At 36.3% G+C, this 18,748-nt stretch overlaps 1 protein-coding gene across 17 annotated transcripts in view; it reads left to right on the top strand.

Annotated features, from left to right (window-relative positions):
- The window catches only part of LOC121858512 (kazrin-like), a 143,770-nt gene that overhangs the window by 110,852 nt on the left and 14,170 nt on the right, over positions 1–18,748 (top strand). For 11 of the 17 annotated variants that reach the window (XM_042354968.1, XM_042354965.1, XM_042354964.1 and 8 more), the window contains 12 exons: positions 1,956–2,168; positions 2,444–2,571; positions 3,383–3,562; positions 3,918–4,122; positions 7,317–7,415; positions 10,464–10,626; positions 10,847–11,046; positions 12,245–12,465; positions 12,627–12,974; positions 13,637–13,760; positions 14,336–14,480; positions 14,833–14,986. In XM_042354968.1, the coding sequence (XP_042210902.1) occupies positions 1,956–2,168; positions 2,444–2,571; positions 3,383–3,562; positions 3,918–4,122; positions 7,317–7,415; positions 10,464–10,626; positions 10,847–11,046; positions 12,245–12,465; positions 12,627–12,974; positions 13,637–13,760; positions 14,336–14,480; positions 14,833–14,986 (2,180 nt within the window). The other 6 variants (XM_042354966.1, XM_042354975.1, XM_042354967.1 and 3 more) reach the window with 6 other exon arrangements.

The following is an 18,748-nucleotide window of genomic DNA, read 5'->3' as shown; positions in this document are numbered from 1 at the left end:
AACCTAAGATTATAATAGATAAATACAACTCCAGCGATGATGAAGAGGGCATGACTATCGGCAGTGCTGTGAACGTGACCGATATCGATGCTGAAAGACAAAAAGAGGAAGGGATTCAACTGTGTCTTGAACCGTACGAGGATAAGATAGAAAAGATCGAAGAGTGTCTTTTAAACAGTAGTGACAGCCATACAAGTACTAATGACAGTAAAGAACCAATCAGACGGCAGCCTAGTGTTGACGTGGCCACGGTCATCGGAGGAAACCACAATATAACCTACCTACGTTTCGGCGCGGGGCTGGAGGACGATGTGTCAAATGTCGTGGCGTCGGAATACTCACAGTGCGGCATCTGTTCCCATAAAACTCTCATTGCTGAAGATACACTAGTCAGTGAAATACACATGATCATCAATGACTACACAACGTCGACGAGTGAACAGGTTTTACACAGCGAGAGAAGAGAAGATGTGGGTAGTAGCAACTGCTCTTCACCGAGACAACAGAACGAGAGACATAGAGAATATTCCCATGTTAATCACTTACTCGACAACACATTAGTAGAGGAGTGTGAAGGAGATGATGATGATGAAAATGGAAGCGAAAGATGTGAAGATGGAGGAATAGAAGTGACGGAAGTGAAGGAGAGTTGGCGACAGTTGGTCGTGAGGCGGTCGTCAGCTGGTGCTCTTAGTGGCTTCGTTACTGCAAACTCAGGTAGATCATGTTGTCGGGGTCTATACTGTGTAATATAAGATATATTATCACCTCACCTTCAGTGAATCCGGTAGCATCATAATCCTAAGACACACGCTTCGATAATGCTCTTTACAGTTTTAACGAGATGTGCACATCATTTTACAACCAGTACATACTGCATATGCATTCGTAGAATATGTAAAACAATATTTGGATATAACTGATTGTTTTAATATAAATCTGCTCACTTTGTTAAACAAATCTGTAAATCCAAGCAAAAACCCCGGCAAACTAGTTTGGGTCTAATACAAGTCTTATGCAACTCCTGTTTTTATATGAACAAACAGATGGTTAGTTTTATGGGGATATATTTTTTTTTACATCACTTTGAAACTGGTTTAGATATATTCGATGAAAAATGGCGAGGTAACCAACTGGGAGAGGTCTGTGGTGCAGAGTTTGCCTTTCATTTCTGTGACTCGGGGTCGAAACCGTCTTGGGTCGGCTGTGAGGAGGGTGTTGTCCTGTGTGACGCTTCTTTGTTACTTTTACTTTTATCATCTTCACCACTGATCGGCTCGTTAGCCGCTTGGGCGATCGGTCACGTCTCAGTTACACACTGTTGGCAAGTACTGGGCATGCAGGTTTTCTCCAGGTATTCCATTTTCGTCCTGTGGCCCTCACCAGACCTCGAGACTTTCTAATCACCTCATAACTGATAGATCTATTCAGTATAAATATATAATATATAGTTTGACAGCAACGATACAAACTGACAGTCCAGTACTTTGTCGTCTTTTGGGGGATGGTTTAGTGCCACTGTACTAATCGTGTATCCAGAGACAAATATCGTGACCGCAGGTGCAGAATTACTTATCCATCAATCTGTAGTATGTGATGGGTTGACTGTTCTTCCCTCCACAACAACAAAATCAGCTGCGAATTGAGATTTAAACCTAATATACGTGACGAATTTATTCTCTTTCTTAAACTGTGTAAATATATAGCTAAACTTTCGCATGTTAATCTTCCTTGAGAGAAGTACATTTGTTCCTTAAAATGATGGGTTATCCGTAAGTTTCTTGGTGGATACAGTCATTTTAGCCTGCATATATCCTGTATGTACAATACAGTATCATGTTTATCTTTAGACTAAATACTGATTAATTCTGAAATTTATGTGTAAATACAGTGTGATCTTATTGTTATATGGGACTATATTGAGAGTACAGTACTGTATTATTGTTTGTCCACAGATCACAGTGAGAGTTCGAGTAACCAGCTGGCGGAGGAGCTGTCACAACTACGGCTGGAGAACGAGAAGCTCTCCGCCAGGAACCGGTCATTACAGAGTGAGGTGGAGGAGCTGCGGAGGGTGAAGGAAACTATCGTCGAGGAGGACCTTCAACTTAAGCCAAGGATAAATGAAATGACGATAGAACTGACACATGCTAAGGAGGCTCTTTCAGGTAACTACTGTACAAGTTTTTCTAGAGTCTAAGTTAAGTTTTATCACCTTACGCCATTACATAAATACCCATAAATGTTTAAGAATTTTAATAAAGTGTGACCGAATTAGTTGCGTACAGTATATTTTATTTATTTATTTATTTATTTATTTATTTATTTATTTATGTACGTCAATATTACCAAATGTTAAACATATTTTTCTAGTAAATAATGAATTTAACAGTACTCTATAAGACGATTTCTATAATAACATGCCATATTGTTTTTCTTTCAGCCTTAAAAGCAGACAGAAAACGTTTGAAAGCTGAGAAGTTTGACTTGTTGAACCAGATGAAGCAGCTGTATGCCACACTAGAGGATAAAGAGAAGGAATTAAGAGACTTCATTCGGAATTATGAGCAGGTAAGATGTTGTTGCTGGTCACCTGTTGTGGTACTTGGCAGGTGTGGGGTGTTACCGTGCTTCGTCTACTCCATTACGTCTACTCTGAAAATATCACTTAGTCCCAGAATGTCTACTGTCAGTTAATGATGACCAAGCCAAACTTAATGGAAAGTAGATGAAATGAGAGTAGATGGACTGGGATGTTACCGTTTTTAATCCATTGTTCAGTAATATTAGCTGCTTAGGAATATGGATGAAATCTTTATCAATGGCAGATTGTGTATTGAGTAAGGTTACAGATTACCAAATATGCAAGCGTGATGTCAATATATTATTTAAACGTGATGTTAATATATTATTTAAACGTGAGAAGAGGAAATTACTTGACTAAATTTAAGTTGTATTGAAATGTGATTATTTCATAATATTTTCATTTGGGTTATGGTAATTGTTTTATAATATTGTACTGTACAGTTTCACAAGTATATTACCAAAGAAGAAACATTAAGAATGTCACAATTGCATATATGATTAATTCAGTAAACTGCTGTATTAAGGTACAGTAATATCAATTTGCCATTACAGTACTGTACTCACTGTCTCGCAGGGTGGCACAATTAAAATCTCATCACATTACCCAAATCTTATGATCCATACACTGTTCCTGAGATAATTTTTACCTATGCAGTCTACACTCTTACACTCTTTACTGGTCTCCCGGTCTCTCTCTTCCTTCACCTCAGACTATACACTTAATACAGAACTGGGAATGGAGAATAGAAATTCTTTCACTTCAGTATTTATTTTAATAATTGTTTAATCTCATCAGCGCATGAAGGAGAGTGATGAGTCACTGCGCCACCTTGCAGCAGAGCGAGATGAAACAGAACGAGAAAAATGGAACATCTTGAAGCATGCTAGGGATGAATCAGAGAGAGTCGTTAAACTCTCGGCCCAGCTGGGGCTCAAGGAAGCTACTGTTAAGAAACTTCAAGAAGAACTTGAAATGGTATGAATGTGGAGTGGAATACATCAAAATTACTTTTAGCTGTCGTAGATTTCGTATTAAAAGTGTCTTATGCTGTTCTTGGATTGTGCAAAATTAATCGCCAAATTTTATGAGTTTTTTACCTAATTTAAGAGGCTGTTTATGCACAAGAAATACAGTTATATATTGATGTATATTTTGTGTTATAAATGCTTGCAATTGAATTATTATTCCGTAAATATATAAATAATTATTTTTTCTCACCTTGAAGACCTGTGGAGTTTTCTGAATTCCCAAAGACTACAATATAAGATGACATTGTACACGTGAGGTATCAATATTTGTAACGGTCCTCCAATCACAAACTACCTGACAGGTCCGTAAGCAGCTCTCCTCTGTGGGATACTACAGTGATGCAGAGTCTGTCAGGACCAACGGACTAACCACACCTACGGCTTCCACACCCGCGTGTTCACCTTTGCCTCTCTCCACCCCAACACCCACTCCAAATGGTCGTGGGTCATCTGCAGACTCAGGTGTGAGGCTGTCAAGTGATCGGGACTCGACTGCTAGTCATGATGGTAAGATACAGTTTTATTCATATTTTACAAGAGAAAGCAAAGCAGTTTATATAATGCTTAATGCTCGAAGGATATTTTTCATTTATGGGAACTATTCATGTACAGTATGCACTTTGCCATATGAAAGCCAGCTAATGGTTGAAGATACAGAAATTAACTGTATTCATCCCCAGAATACTGTACTGTATTAAGTACTGTACCAATGCTACTTAATTGGTGTAGTTAATGGGAATGATGCAACACTTAAGAGATATGATTAAGAAAAATTAGAATACTTGTGTCTAACTTATTATGTAAGACTTGGGATGCTTCAGCAGTATAAAGGTGATGCCAGGCAATTGTGATAAAGAAATTGTCCCTCAGAATAGGTTTCATAATAGTGTACAGTACAGTACTGGATACAATATAGTCAGTAGAGTGTGGGTTTGCTGCTGCTCAGATACCACTTTATTTTCAGCAACATAAACAGGAACGTTATTAGTGTTGTACAGTACTTGTGTTTAGGTTATGACCCAAAGGTGAACTTACTCAATTGTTCAGAATATGGAACTGAACATGTAAAACCTGTCTACCACATAACATTCTATTCCTCACATCAATAGCAGATAGTTTTATTTTCAGCTTTTTAAAATCTTAAGATACTGAACAAAGATTTATAAATTGTCTTTCCATTGATAATCTTGGTAAGAATTATTTGTAATAAATTCAGTTGCAACAGTTATTTCACATTTATCCTGTGGATTATTTTATGTAAACAATACAGTATGAGAATAATTTTCCAAGGGATGAAATTGCAGAAGAAAGTCTCATAAACCTTGTAGCTCTTCCCCTCCTGTATAAGTTAGGTACCCATTCTGCAAACAGGTGAATTTTAAAGGGGAATCCAGACATTTCTACAAGCAGTCTCCGAGTTACGAACACCCGTACTTACGAATGAGATCCCAATACTGTACGTATATTCATCACAAGAATCTGCAATTAGAATTAAATTTTTTATATTATATTGTTTAACATCACAATATTTACAATATTTACAAGTATTTACATTATTTGTTATTTATGGGATTTTAATGTTTTATGTGTTCAGGTTTGTGTTTTAACCTAACCTATGGAATTAACACTGTTCTGACTTAAGAACAGGGCCATTGAACGAAACCTGTTTGTAAGTCAGTGAACTCCCTGTACATATGTAGGAAAAGTAAGATTATCACGGTTTAATGTTTTCCACAGCAGTTAGGTAACATGTCTGCGGTAACTTTAGCAGTTAGGAAGCTGGGAGGCTGAAATGTACTTTATTAATAGATAGACTTTGGAAGCAAGTAATTGAAACAGTTACACTGTACAGTAACACAGTACAGTAATGAAAAGGAACCAGTTAAATCATGCAGAGAGATAAATATTTTAAGATTGATATACAACAGTGATATTACTGGGTATACAGTATAGTCTTTAGTGCTAATACATCATCACATGTACTGTATACTGTACCTGCAGTATAGTATTGTATTGTCTTGTATTTGAAGTATCCAAATACTATACTGTACTTCAAAATACAATGGTAAGATTAAATTTGTCAAGTCCAGGAAGGAAGTCCATGTTTAGCATTGGGGATGTTTCTCACAATTTAATCTTTAGGATTGATCTTGTTGAAAATCTTAATTAATTTCTTTTTTGATGGAGTTTCTGCTAATCAGTTGAATCTTTTCATATATACAGGACATTAGCTCATCTTAATTTTTCAAAACAGTGGATGACAGAAAAGAAAAAGAAATTCAAATATAATAATCTGGATATGAATAATGACAGTAACTATTAACACTGATTACCCCTAAATGTATGTTCATCAGTGTAGATAATAAACCTATCACACTATTTGTATACATCACCACTTAAACTGTACAGTAGTTGACGCACCTAGCAAGGCACCCATCAACAGTTAACCCAGTATACACCACACAGTCCTGCTTTATTAAGTCCTCTTGGATATAAAATTACATAAGCAGACTTCTTGGTATTGCATTTTATTTTAACCATTGTGGGAGAGGTCAGTACAGTACTGCATCTCTATGGCCACTGATGTACTGTATACACTTTATCATTTGTTTCTCCTCAGCTCGAGATGTGTTCAGAAAAGCATACGGTAATAAGAAAAATTATGTAGAATATGAAGAAAAGAACTTATAAATACTGTATTATTATTACCGTATTGTTATTTATTATTATTATTATTATTATTATTATTATTATTATTATTATTATTATTATTATTATTAAGAAAAATAAAGGACTTAGGGAATAATTTGCATTGATAGCTGCTGATGTGACAAGAATGCAAGTAGTTATTGAATTTCTATCTCAAGCTATTACTTTTATCCTCTTCACTACTGATCGCCTCGTTAGCCGCTCGGGCAATATTTTTTTTTTAGCTGTGATTTGATTAACCCGCCCATAGGTGTATACTTTATGAGGTTTGTATTTTTTTTTATGTCCTGGAAAAGCTTCAAGGTGGGAGATTGGTTGGCTTTGGTCATCTATGGGGGAGAAATCTTTTTTTTTTTCTTTCTCATATATCTGGTTCTTTTCTTTAGTCAATAGCCACACTACTGCCCTCTTGTTGGCCTAGTAGTTCTCATTTCTTCCCTTCAGTGATTCTCTTTTCTTGCAGTATTTATTGTTCCTCTTTTATCTGTTTGTATATCCTCCTCCTCCTGTTTTTCATCATTGTGTGTGCTGTGTTGTGTTCTACTTGGTGAAGAACCTTCAGTCTCTGCACATATTTGTATCTTTTAGTGCAACCAAGTGGCAGCCACTCTTATTTTTCAACCAAATCATTATATTTGAATTTTTTTAAGGGTATATTTATGCTCGGTAGCCAAAATGTTTGAGAAACATTCCGCATGCTTTACCTTATTTTCAGCACCGGGAAATTTAACCTTTAGATAGATATAGAGTAATAGATTTATAAATAGATAGTTAGATAGATATTGTACTTTCCTGTTGGCAAAAGTTGTCACCCCCAGTGTGCTTCATTGTATTCATTAGAGTAATTCACATGGATTCCATAAATGCGGAATGGAAGTTACGCTGTCTGTGGCTTAACCCCCTCCCCCCTGGATCCCACCCGAGGTGATTATGTTGTTGTCCATGTTGTTGTTCCCTCTCTTATAATTGAGCATTCTCTACGTTCCGCCTAGGCACGCCCACCATTACTGTGAAGCGAGGGTCTTTGGACTGTGATACGTTATCAGTCTGCTCCTCGGCCACCGCTGTTTCTCAGTACTTCTACTATGCATGTACGTCACCACATAGATTTTGTAGTGAATCCCGTTTTTTGTCAGTGCTGGATGTGCACTGTCAGATGTTGTGGTACAGTACCTTACTCTCTTGGTAGTTCTACATATTCTGCATGGGTAATTTTTGTAATATTTCTGTTGCTTTGCACTTTGCTATAGAGTTCTGCCTTTCAAGATTTGATGTACAGTGTATTGGTATATCATTGAAAAGGAAGATTGTTAACTATATACAGTACAGTATAGTTCTCTGAAGAGTGAACAGGTATTTAAATTATTAATATTGTATTTGGAAAACTTTGTTCAGAACATAGTTTGCAAGTAGGCTTTATTTTGTACTGCTGTATTGTCAGATATTGAAACAGTCAAATTTCCAAAGACAAAACACAGTAGAGGCATTCATACTGCTTAGAGGAAGACACAGGACTAGGCATCACCAGTGAACTTGAGAATTACTTTTTTAGTTGTGCATGAATTATTATATTATCTGGCTCATTTACAGCTATTGTATTTTTTCATTAACTTTTTTAAGTACGGTAAATTAAATAATACTTTTATGTAGTTTTTATATCCACAGTTAGTCATTATTTGTGAGAATCCATGTATCACAAGCCTCAAATACACTCCAGCCTAGTTTAGTGTTGGTTCCTCAAAATTTGGGCTGAGAGGAGAATACCTGATAAAAGTAATTAGCATGTTTGGCTTGCAGAGATGTAGCTTCTCAAGTCTGGCATGATGTTCATTTTGAAACGACTTTATACACACAAGGTTGTTTATGTTGGTAGTAGGGGTGCCACCTGTTATGCATTGAGAATAAAATATTACGAATTTATAACAATTAATACAGGATACAATGTTGATATTGACAGATTTTTAGTTTAGTAATGCCCTAGTTGTGGTTTACAAGCCGAGTTAGGGGAGCAGGTTGTACTCCTTCTCCTAGTCCTGTGAGCAACTTTCTGCCATTTTACTCTTGAAACTTTAAAGACATTCATTAAACATCCTTAAATAAAGTTGAAATAGTTTTTAGTCCATCTAGGAGACCTTTGTTGTGGTTTATTGTTTGTCTGTCCATCAATTGGTGAAATTGGTCAACATTGTATTTCTTTCATTTCTTTACAATTGGTGGCTGAGTTTTGATGAAGCTTTACAAGAAGGTTCCTTAGTTTGTCCTCTTTCAGAATTGTGTTCCATCATTAGTACCGGTTACTGCAAAGTGGATGTTAAATCCTCGTGACTTCCTTGTTCAAAATATGTTTTATCTAGAATTCTTTATTTGGGATCTCGAACTCTGAGCCGTATCTATTCCCAAGATAGTTGGTAAAATTCCTTGAAATTTTTAGTAAGTAGGTGATTATTTTACTGGGATCAAGAGGTGGCATATGCGCAATATTTTTTTTTTTTTTTTTCGTGTTGACTTTGAATTTATATCTTTAAACTTGTAAAACATTAGGCTGACAAGGTAAGGGTAGGATGGATCAGGTCTTATGCACATACAGCACTTTGCATGTTTGCATAAAATGGTATATGCATTATAAACACTGTACTGTATGAGTGTTGGTACCAACCCAGCCAGTTTTAGTGCACATTCAGTGATGGACTTGCTCACTCACACAGAAAAATTTAATAATACCCACAAATTTCCTCTTAAGGACGTACAGTATGTGATATTTTTACCTGACATCTTATATAATCAGAGATTGAGATGATAAAGAATATTTGTTATTTAAGAAGCTTGAAGATACTGTAGTGGTACTAGACAATCAAGATGGCATTATATTTTGTTTACATTGACTTAGGACATTATCTTAGCAAATTTCATGTTAACTATCAAAATGAACTGATCCTTATAGTTAGTAATGTTAAGTGTATGAGGAAGTAAAATGATACTTGATAATGTTTACTGGAGAATTGTGAGACTGTTTGAGGAAATGGTATGTCTATCTGCTTGTATATGACTGAACTAAAACTCACTGCCCACTTAGACTTGTCATCCAAACTGCACGTTACTGTATTTTTATTTTGTCGTAAATGTCAGCCAGCACAGAGCATGATGGGTAATTTGTGACAGTCGGATCAATTTTGTCATGTTCATTGTCTGACATCATCTGTCTGTATGTCATGAAGTTCAGTATTTCTTAGCTTATTCTATCAATATGTGTGTACAGTAATTTTATTTCCTATGTGTTGCATCTTGGTGTAACTTTCCGATGTTTACTTGTTCCTTCATAAGATTTGTTGTGTGCACTTGTTTTCAAAGGATAGTTCAGTCACTGTGTTTCATTTTGATTGATGGAATGCTATGTCAGGTTACCCCACATGAACCACCACTGCTAGGTTCCTCATGTAATTTGTGTCTCATAAGTGTTTGTTTATTAGTGTGTGTGTGTACAGTATTTGCATTTCACGAAGCTGTGTATCTTTTTGTTTTTTCTTTAATATTTATCCTTAAGGGTGTTTCAGATCCTAAATACTATACCTAAAATTGATGACATAAAAATAATAAAAATATATTAAAAGTTATTGCATCAGTGTTTTGTGATACAGTACACCTGATCTTCTCTTGTTTACACACACACACACACACACACACACACACACACACACACACATTTCAGATACAGTACCATGTAAGAAATACAGTATTCTCTGTTCCATATATATCCACTCTGTAGCTTCAAAAATACTGTAGTTATGCAGGTATTGAAGTTCTTCTCCTTTTCTCACTCTGTTGCTTGCTCTGTCATATTTGATTAGTTTCTAATTCCTATTAAATGCTTAAAATGATAAATTAATATTTATTTTTTTCGTGAAATTTCTCTCCTCACAACACATGGATATACAGTACATTTCACTTGTATACATACTGTACATGTACATCCACACTTTCATCACCATGTATAAAGTAATACATACAGGTTTATGTATTGTATAAAGTAATACATACAGGTATATGTATTTTATTTATCCATTTGACCCTCTTTGTTGTCCTCCATAGTACAGTAGAGAAGTAGTGACTTATCACCAATCATTTACTGCCCAACCACATAGGTGGAGCGGGAACCCCCAAGGAGTCCCCCTCTCTCTCACCCCTCTATGCCACACCAGTTTGCCTAAAACGGGAGGACCAGGGTGGGGACAACACCCCTACTAGTACGCCCACTTCCACAGCTGCCAGTGTTAATTCTCCAGCTGTAGGTGGACTTGCAAACAGGTAAATTGAATGTGTGTGTGTGTGTGTGTGTCTCTGTCTCTACTCCTCTCTCTCCCTCTCAGATTATGGCAGCTATTCAGAAGTTTGACTGATCATCACAGAACTATAGTGAATTTTCTCATAAACTAAAGTAATAGTCTTTAGTTTAAATGGATAAACTATTATTAATCAGGTATTTGATAAAGCTAAAATTACTGTACACTTTTTTCTAAATTTTCAGTAGTGCAAGTGCAGGAGGGTTGAGTCGTTCAGCTGAACAATTGTGTGAAAGGTTGAGTGAGGCGGCCGAAACATCCAAAGTTCGAGGTACAAACACTCTCTCACGTAAGAGCCATAAAAGTGGTGGTACCTGGGGGTCCATCTCTAGAGTGTTTGCCAGACAGAAGAAGCGAGCAGCTCTTGATGCTTCATTATATGATGGTAAGATTAAATGTGAAACAGTAAGGCTAATCCCTTATATCCAAAATTACTTTCTCAGAATTGAAGTTTAATATGTCTACTTAAGTACACCCATAACAACACATAAACACCAAAAAGTGACCTTAAAAAATCATAGGTGGCGAGTAATTAGCGTTTGAAGGTAATTAAAATTATTGAGATGTCGTTTGGTTAAGTAATTTTACTGAAATCCAGTTGAGGACAAAAGATCCTTATGTGGATTATTGATCCCAAAATCACATTTAATAGACATCATTTCACAACTTTATCTCTTGTCTTCAGCATTGCAAGTACTGTACTTAGTATAAGGAAAATTTCTGTTTTATCTGTTGAACTTCTTTACTAGATTCAATGCAAAAATATTTTCTTAATCCCGTGAAAATTTCCACAATTAAGATACTTTTCTGGAGATCAGCATTTTGATATATGATAATGATCAGATTTTATTCTTAATCATTTATAGGTCCCCCCCCCCCCTTTTTATTTGCACGTCCTAAAATATAGTAGTCCTCTAGAGTTCTCGAATAAGAAAAGGACTCTGTACAGTATATATTTAAGCAGGCTATTACTTAAGTCTCACAGTTAAGTATTGGATATGTAATTACTGTAAATTATTAAGACACATTTCAATGACGAGAAATTTCTGATTGATTGTAGGAGTATCAAGCTGTGAAGACCTGCCCTCGGCCCTCAACCATGCAGACGCCAAACAGCCTTAGCCCGCACTAATATGCTCCCATTATATTAATAACCATTCATGTGTTACTAAAACTGTAGCATTTTATAAGTGTTTGTGATGTGTGGAATGATCTGAATATTACCAAATATCTCTTACAATGATATATTTAATTGTGTATATCTTTTATAATACAGTACTGTAGTTGTTAGTAATACTGTACTATCATACACTGAAGCATATAGTACTGTATATGGTACAGTTCATACAGTATAATCATTAGTTCTAATGTATACTTTGCCTGTTTTTAACCTTTACATAGTTACTCTAATATCTATCATTTTCCATTGTTAATTATGCCAGTATAAAATGTGTGCATTTTTTCCCATAAACCCCAACTAACTGTTAGTCCCATAACAGCACTATGTTGTAGGCACTTTCAAAATAGCAAATTTAGCTCTTATTGCAACTAACCCAAGTGTTACTAACATGGCATATGTATAGGTAATGCTAGTGACAAGCGTGCCTCGTGGTCTCCAAGTTCATCCCTGTGTGCCTCACCCCTGACCGAGGAGAGTTACTCGGAAAAACTTAGACTTCTGGAGGAGGCGCAACACATTCCACTGGAGAGATGGAAAGCTCCAACTGTCCTAGCTTGGCTTGAAGTTACTCTGGGCATGCCTCAGTATGGTGCCATGTGTGCTGAGAATGTTCGAAGCGGAAAGGTAAATACTCGGTGAAAACTGTTGGATGAATCACTCTGATCATGTTTTTGCTTGCCTGAAATAGAAGATATGGAAGACTTGAAACATTAGCATTTAAAGCTGTGACATTCAGTGATCACTGTGTTTCTTTTTCATAATTTTTACTTTCTGTATTTTTAAAGGTTCTTTTAGAGCTTAGTGACTCAGAATTAGAAGCAGGCCTTGGTATCGCACACCCAATGCACCGCAAAAAACTTCGGTTAGCCATTGAGGAACTTCGCGAGCCTCGGCTGAGTCGTTTCCCTCGGATATCAATTTTGGGACACACGTGGGTTTCCTCTGAGTGGCTTCCAGACTTGGGCCTTCCACAATACTGTGATGCCTTTGCCAATAACCTGGTGGATGGGCGACTGCTGGAGGCTCTCACAAAGAAAGAACTCGAGAAGCACCTGGGCGTTCATCGCAAGTTTCATCAGGCATCAATCATCCACGGAGTACATCTTTTAAGAATTGTTAGGTTTGACAGACAGGTAAGGATAATAGTGGTATAGGTTTGTATTTTACTGCCCATGAATAGCATATGCAGTTGTATTTTACTTGATTTTTTAATACAGTTTTGTATATCTATTATGTAAAGTCTGTTTTAACATGTTGATCTCGTTATGTTATACATGTACAGTAATATCTCCCTTGGCTGGAGTCCCTCAAACCCAGAACTCTCCAATAGCCGGAATTTTACAGAAAATTACAGCTTTGGGAACGATTTTTTGAGGGGCACATTTTCCGGAAAATTCCGAACAATTTTCCCTATACCCGGAATATTCCGGAAAATTCCAGGGATGGGGGAGTTTGTTTTCTTGGTTTGAGAGGTGAAAGTCAGGTGCATTTTCTGGAAATTCTGGGAAAAATTTTCCGTTACGCGGAAAATTCCGGGGATGAGGGATATTTTTCCAGCTTTGAGAGAGTCATCTCGTTACCCGGAAATCTCTCATTACCGGAATTGCTCTGCACCAATTGTTCCGGCTAACGGGGATATCACTGTATTACCATATTTAACATATTGGTCTGTATCAGTTCCCAGGTTTTGTTCATCATACAGTATAAATCTTAATGCTTAGTGCAAGATACACTTCATATATTTAAACTCTACCCTTCCTTGTATGTGATAAACTATATCATCATGATTAAACAGGTGTTAGCGGAGCGACGTCGCCAGTGTGAGCACATTGATGCTGACCCAGTTGTGTGGACAAATATGCGGTGGGTACGATGGGCAAGATCCATAGACCTGGCAGAGTATGCAGACAACCTAAAGGGTGAGTCTTGTATGTGCAGCCAATAACCACCAGTGGGCAAAGGTCTCAAAGTATCCATAGACATGTTTACTTAATGTTAGAATATGTTCTTCTTGTGGGTAATGTCTACACTGTTAGCCACCAGAGGTATAACAATGACTACATGAGTTTATTTATACTCCCAGCTTTAAAAGTTTTATCAGAATCAAGTTTCTTATCATTGATCTGTTTTGGTCAGTTAGTATAGATGCTGATATGGTTATATTGACCTATTTTTCATGAAGAGCTTTGGACTTTTACCCAAAGTATATGTAAGTTACTGCAGTGTTGTTGAAATAAGTCAAATTTATTTAGTAAAGAGAATAAAATGAGAAGTTGATTAATGACGACACACTTTTCAACAGAGAACTATTTACAGGTATAATAGTCATAAAGCTTGAATAGTTTCTCACTATTTTACTTTACAGCTTGTTACCATGTTCTACCATACATTACCACCACCTACCATTCATCACCACCACCTACCATACATCACCACCACCTACCATACATCACCACCACCTACCATACATCACCCTACCCTTGTGTGCCAACAGACAGTGGTGTCCATGGTGCTTTAGTGGTCCTGGAGTCGTCCTTCACTTCCGACACAATGGCCACAGCTCTAGGGATCCCCCAGTCCAAAAATATAATTCGGAGACATCTGGCCACAGAACTTGAGGGTCTTGTGAATCCTGCAAGGTGGGAAGATCAAGGTTTTTAACCATTAAGACAAAATTAAGACTCCATATTTATGTTTTCTAAAAGTAGGACAAATTTATGATGCCTTGTAAACAGAATTTGAACACAGAAAGCGTTGCTGCATTATTGACCAGGCATTGTAAAGTTGATGTTGGTGAGATTATTTATGGTAACATGAGTGTAAAAATTATCATTATAGTACAGAAATGTTATATATAAGTTGAAGGCTTTTTACTTATAAGTGAAGTATACATATTTTAAAAATATTTTCATGTTTAGTACAGTATTGCTTTGTTGCCTTTGATACTTGTTGCAGCTTCTGAAAAATTAATCAGAATCCCATCTACTTCAGGCAACAGCTCGATGAACAAGCACGGTACGCTAAGATGGAGCGCCGTCGGCAGGAGAAATTAGCTTCTGGGGGTAGTCTGGGAAGATCATTCTCCCGAAGTTATGGCACCGGCTTAGAAAAGGGAGAAAAGGACAAGAGAAGAGCATCATTAAGAGTAAGTAGTTCAGGACACTGACCTATAGTTACATTGTTAGAGGTTGAGATACACTGAGCTGTGAACTAGACTACCTTGATCTATAGTATTAGTAGATGGTGCTTTTTAAACTGTCTTCTTCAAAGTTTTAAGTTATTGGAGACAATTTTCATGGAATGTTGGAGAGTTTGATGTTGATGGTGTTCTGATTTCTAAGAATATGAATAACTCTTAACATCATTTTTTTTTGTGTTGACTCATCAGTTTGATCAGTGTATTAACAGTAGCAAATCTGATGTGCTGTGAAGGTAGACTAATCTTCTGTTTCTTCACTAGTACAGTTAACACATCCATAATGTTTTTGTTTGTTTTTCAATCTAACAACACCTGACTGACACTGCTGTATACACTATGAAACATTAGTAAGATATATTCATCCTCAATGCATTCCTCTGCTGTGTGGCAACATAGGAGGCCCCCCCCCCCATATGTATTCTCTTTACATTTCATAATATTATCACTGATAACTTTTATTATGTACTTTTATTCAGACTTCATATTGGCAATTTACCTACCTTAGGCAAAGGTAATCCATGTCAAAACTTCCACAATTCTGTCTTCACACTCGTGAGTACGTACATCTAGCCATACTCAGACCTTAAAGAGAACGTTACTGTCCTGCCTGGTTGTTGGTTATCCCTCTACTTCCACTCATATTTTCTCACAAGGTGTTTTTTCCACTCTGGTGTATCTTAAGCAGTGAAACTCTCCATCCTGCAGAAAGCACATTGAAAGAATGGCTGTGGAGAGCCAACTATAGATTTCCTTTGTTCTGATGGAAAATAGAGAGTATAATTGCTGCTTAGGAGTGTTATGTTGGGACTTTTCTACTTTGTATAAAAAAACTTTAATTAATATTTTTTACAGGTGAAATACATGTATTTTTATTCTTACCAGCAAGGAATATGATGTCCTGTTTTTGTCTTACTGTTAACTTGTGAGTTTGGTGCTTGTTTGATCGAACTAAAGTCCTAAGACTGTGTAATCATTCTTACTTTTATCTTTCTCCCTCATATTAACTCCTGTTAGGTCATAGACTCTCCTCTGGGTCACATACAGAAGCTACACCATGGGAAGTGTAAATGGGTTTTCTCTCTCTTCCGCTGAGGTCATTTACAGGCTGGTCTGGTTTGCCACATTGTTCAGTTTAGTGAGGGATTTATATTTATTCTTTCTTTAATTATTTTCCTTACTTGTCCCTTCTGTCTTGTTTACTCCCATGCTTATACAGTTTGTACTTTCTGAATTTATCTTCAACCTCTGCATATTTTGGCTTGAGTAACATTTAACAGCCTCACACACACATATACAGTGACTAATGTGCATTCCTGTGGTGTTCGTGTGTTTTGATAATTTCTGATGGGCCACTAATGTAAAAAAAAGGGAATACTGTAGTCAGCAAGTAGAATGTCAGTGAAGATTCTTCTTGGACTTATTTGAATGTAGGAAAATGTAACACTTGTAGAGGAAGAGATAGGGAGAAAAATTTTAGCTGGGTAATCTGGTGATATATGAGAATGCTGTGGCAGGGAACTTTTTTCTCTCGCTGACACAGTATGATCTCTGGTCCTTGTGGTACTGTATTTAAAGCTCTGTCTGAATGATAATGTTTAGGTTCCACTGCTTGATATAAATGTCAGGTGATATTCACTTTGTATTCTACTTATGGGGCATATTATACACTAAATATTTGACTTCTGTATATCGTGTGTGTGTGTGTGTGAGCTTGCGTGCGTGTGTGCTGTTTCCAGATGGAGTAAATGTTTTTGATTGTTTTTTATTCTTCAGCCGATGTGGTGAGGAGTGTACTGTGCCTCATTTGGAAATTAGTCATATGTGAAAATGAGGTTGATATATATTACCCGGCAGTTCAGTATGATTGATACGTAACTCACTTTTTTTTTGCAACATTCAGGAATGGATAGCAGAAGTTAGTAAAGTAAAACAATATTCAAAGTACTGTATATTTGTTTCGTCTGCTTTGGCTTTGATTTGATCACAGAGCTTCACAATTAACAAGAAATGCAGTACGTTTTAATGTAATGTACAATATTTCAAACTAGAGATTACCAAATTGTCTGCAGTCTTCTGTCAGTTTTCTCAGACACGTCTCTTGAGTGAATGCACTGACTACCGTAAGCAGACATCTGAATAATACGGGATATGTTTGTTTATCTGTATTCATTAATTATCAGTGATGTCATATGATCCTTTAAATTAATGATGAACCTTAAAACTTTTACATGGGTTTGTACATAATGCTTAATTGAACAAAGGGTTAAAGAAATTTTGGTGTTTTGATGAGATATTAGTATCAGTAGCAGAATAAAAGTCTAAGAATTTGCAGTGTGTTGTTGAGGACTAGGTAAAAATAGGAAGAGGGTTTGAAGAAAAATTGATGCAAACAATTTATATGTTTGTCAGTGAGACTTATTTTTGTTTTAAGGTACAGTAATTGATTTGTTTAGTGAGATAGCCATTAGGTAAATAAGGAATTCCTGAAAATTGGAAATAAGTTGGAAGGTAGTAAGAATTTTACATGACCCTTCGTAGTTCATGTCTCTCTATCGGTGATATAAATGATAAAATTCATATCCTGGATTATTCAATTTCTAGAATTTTTAACTTTGAGACCATAAAGAAGTATTGGTGTCATCTCCTGTATGACAAGAACCCAATACTGTACTTAGATACATTGTTTAAAAAAGAAATTACAAAAGCTCTGTGCTGCTCACTAAACCATCACTGCCATGCACCACTCATACCAACCCAACCAAACCTGACCAACCAGTGCTCTTGGGGTTACTACACACTTTGCATCATACAGCACACATCTTGATTGCATTTTCATCACAGTAACTCAAGGTTCATGTGCAGGGAAGTTACACAAGGTACATTTCAGCAGCTCAAAGTCAATATATGTTGCATTTCATTTTCCACATTGGTGAAAAGATGTACTGTCTTGATATACAGTATATACAGTATAGCATATATTCGGCTTGGCTTTTTGCATTTGTTGTTGATAAAACATCTGTAGCAGACATAGTATTGCATTTTAAGTGTACATAAAACAAATTGTCCATACTACATGCACTGTTTTCATTTGCATATTGGAGTCAATATGTACTGTACATGATGTGTAAATATTTTGTAGGGATTTATGTTTGTGTGTGGTGAAGGATTTGTTACTTGTGCTTCCAGAGAGTGTATGTGTGTTGCTTTCTTTATATTTTGCTTTATTCTTTTATTTTTTCAGTGTTATGCAAGTTAATTAAACCAAAACAAATTTAGTATTTATATATAAGCTTTTATTACTTAGAAGAAATTCATTGTGGAATTATTTAGCTTTGGTGCTACGTGGTATCATTGACCAATAAAACAAACCTTTAAGTCAGCATGACTAATAGTCAGTGTTCCCTCTAAGCCAGGGGTTCTCAAACTTTTTTCAACCAAGGACCCCTTATATACCATGATACATACAAATACAGTACAGTCGACCCTCGTTAATTCGGACTAATAGGGGGGAAAGGGTGTCCGTTTTAGCCGATTGTCTGAATTAACCGATTTAGGGGTAAATATTGCATTATATTTCAAAGTCATTGTTTTCGTCACGATTTCATCCCACTTTCCACTGTAATACGTATGTCATTTCAGCAAAAATATTACATTTCCGTGAATGTATTATATCGAGCACAGTATGAATAGAATATCATTGTAATATAA

This window comes from Homarus americanus, unplaced genomic scaffold, assembly GCF_018991925.1.
Source record: "Homarus americanus isolate GMGI-L3 unplaced genomic scaffold, GMGI_Hamer_2.0 scaffold47293, whole genome shotgun sequence".
NCBI lineage: Eukaryota > Metazoa > Arthropoda > Malacostraca > Decapoda > Nephropidae > Homarus > Homarus americanus.
Note: the sequence above shows the minus strand (reverse complement) of the source record. Positions and strands in the feature narration are given on the sequence as shown.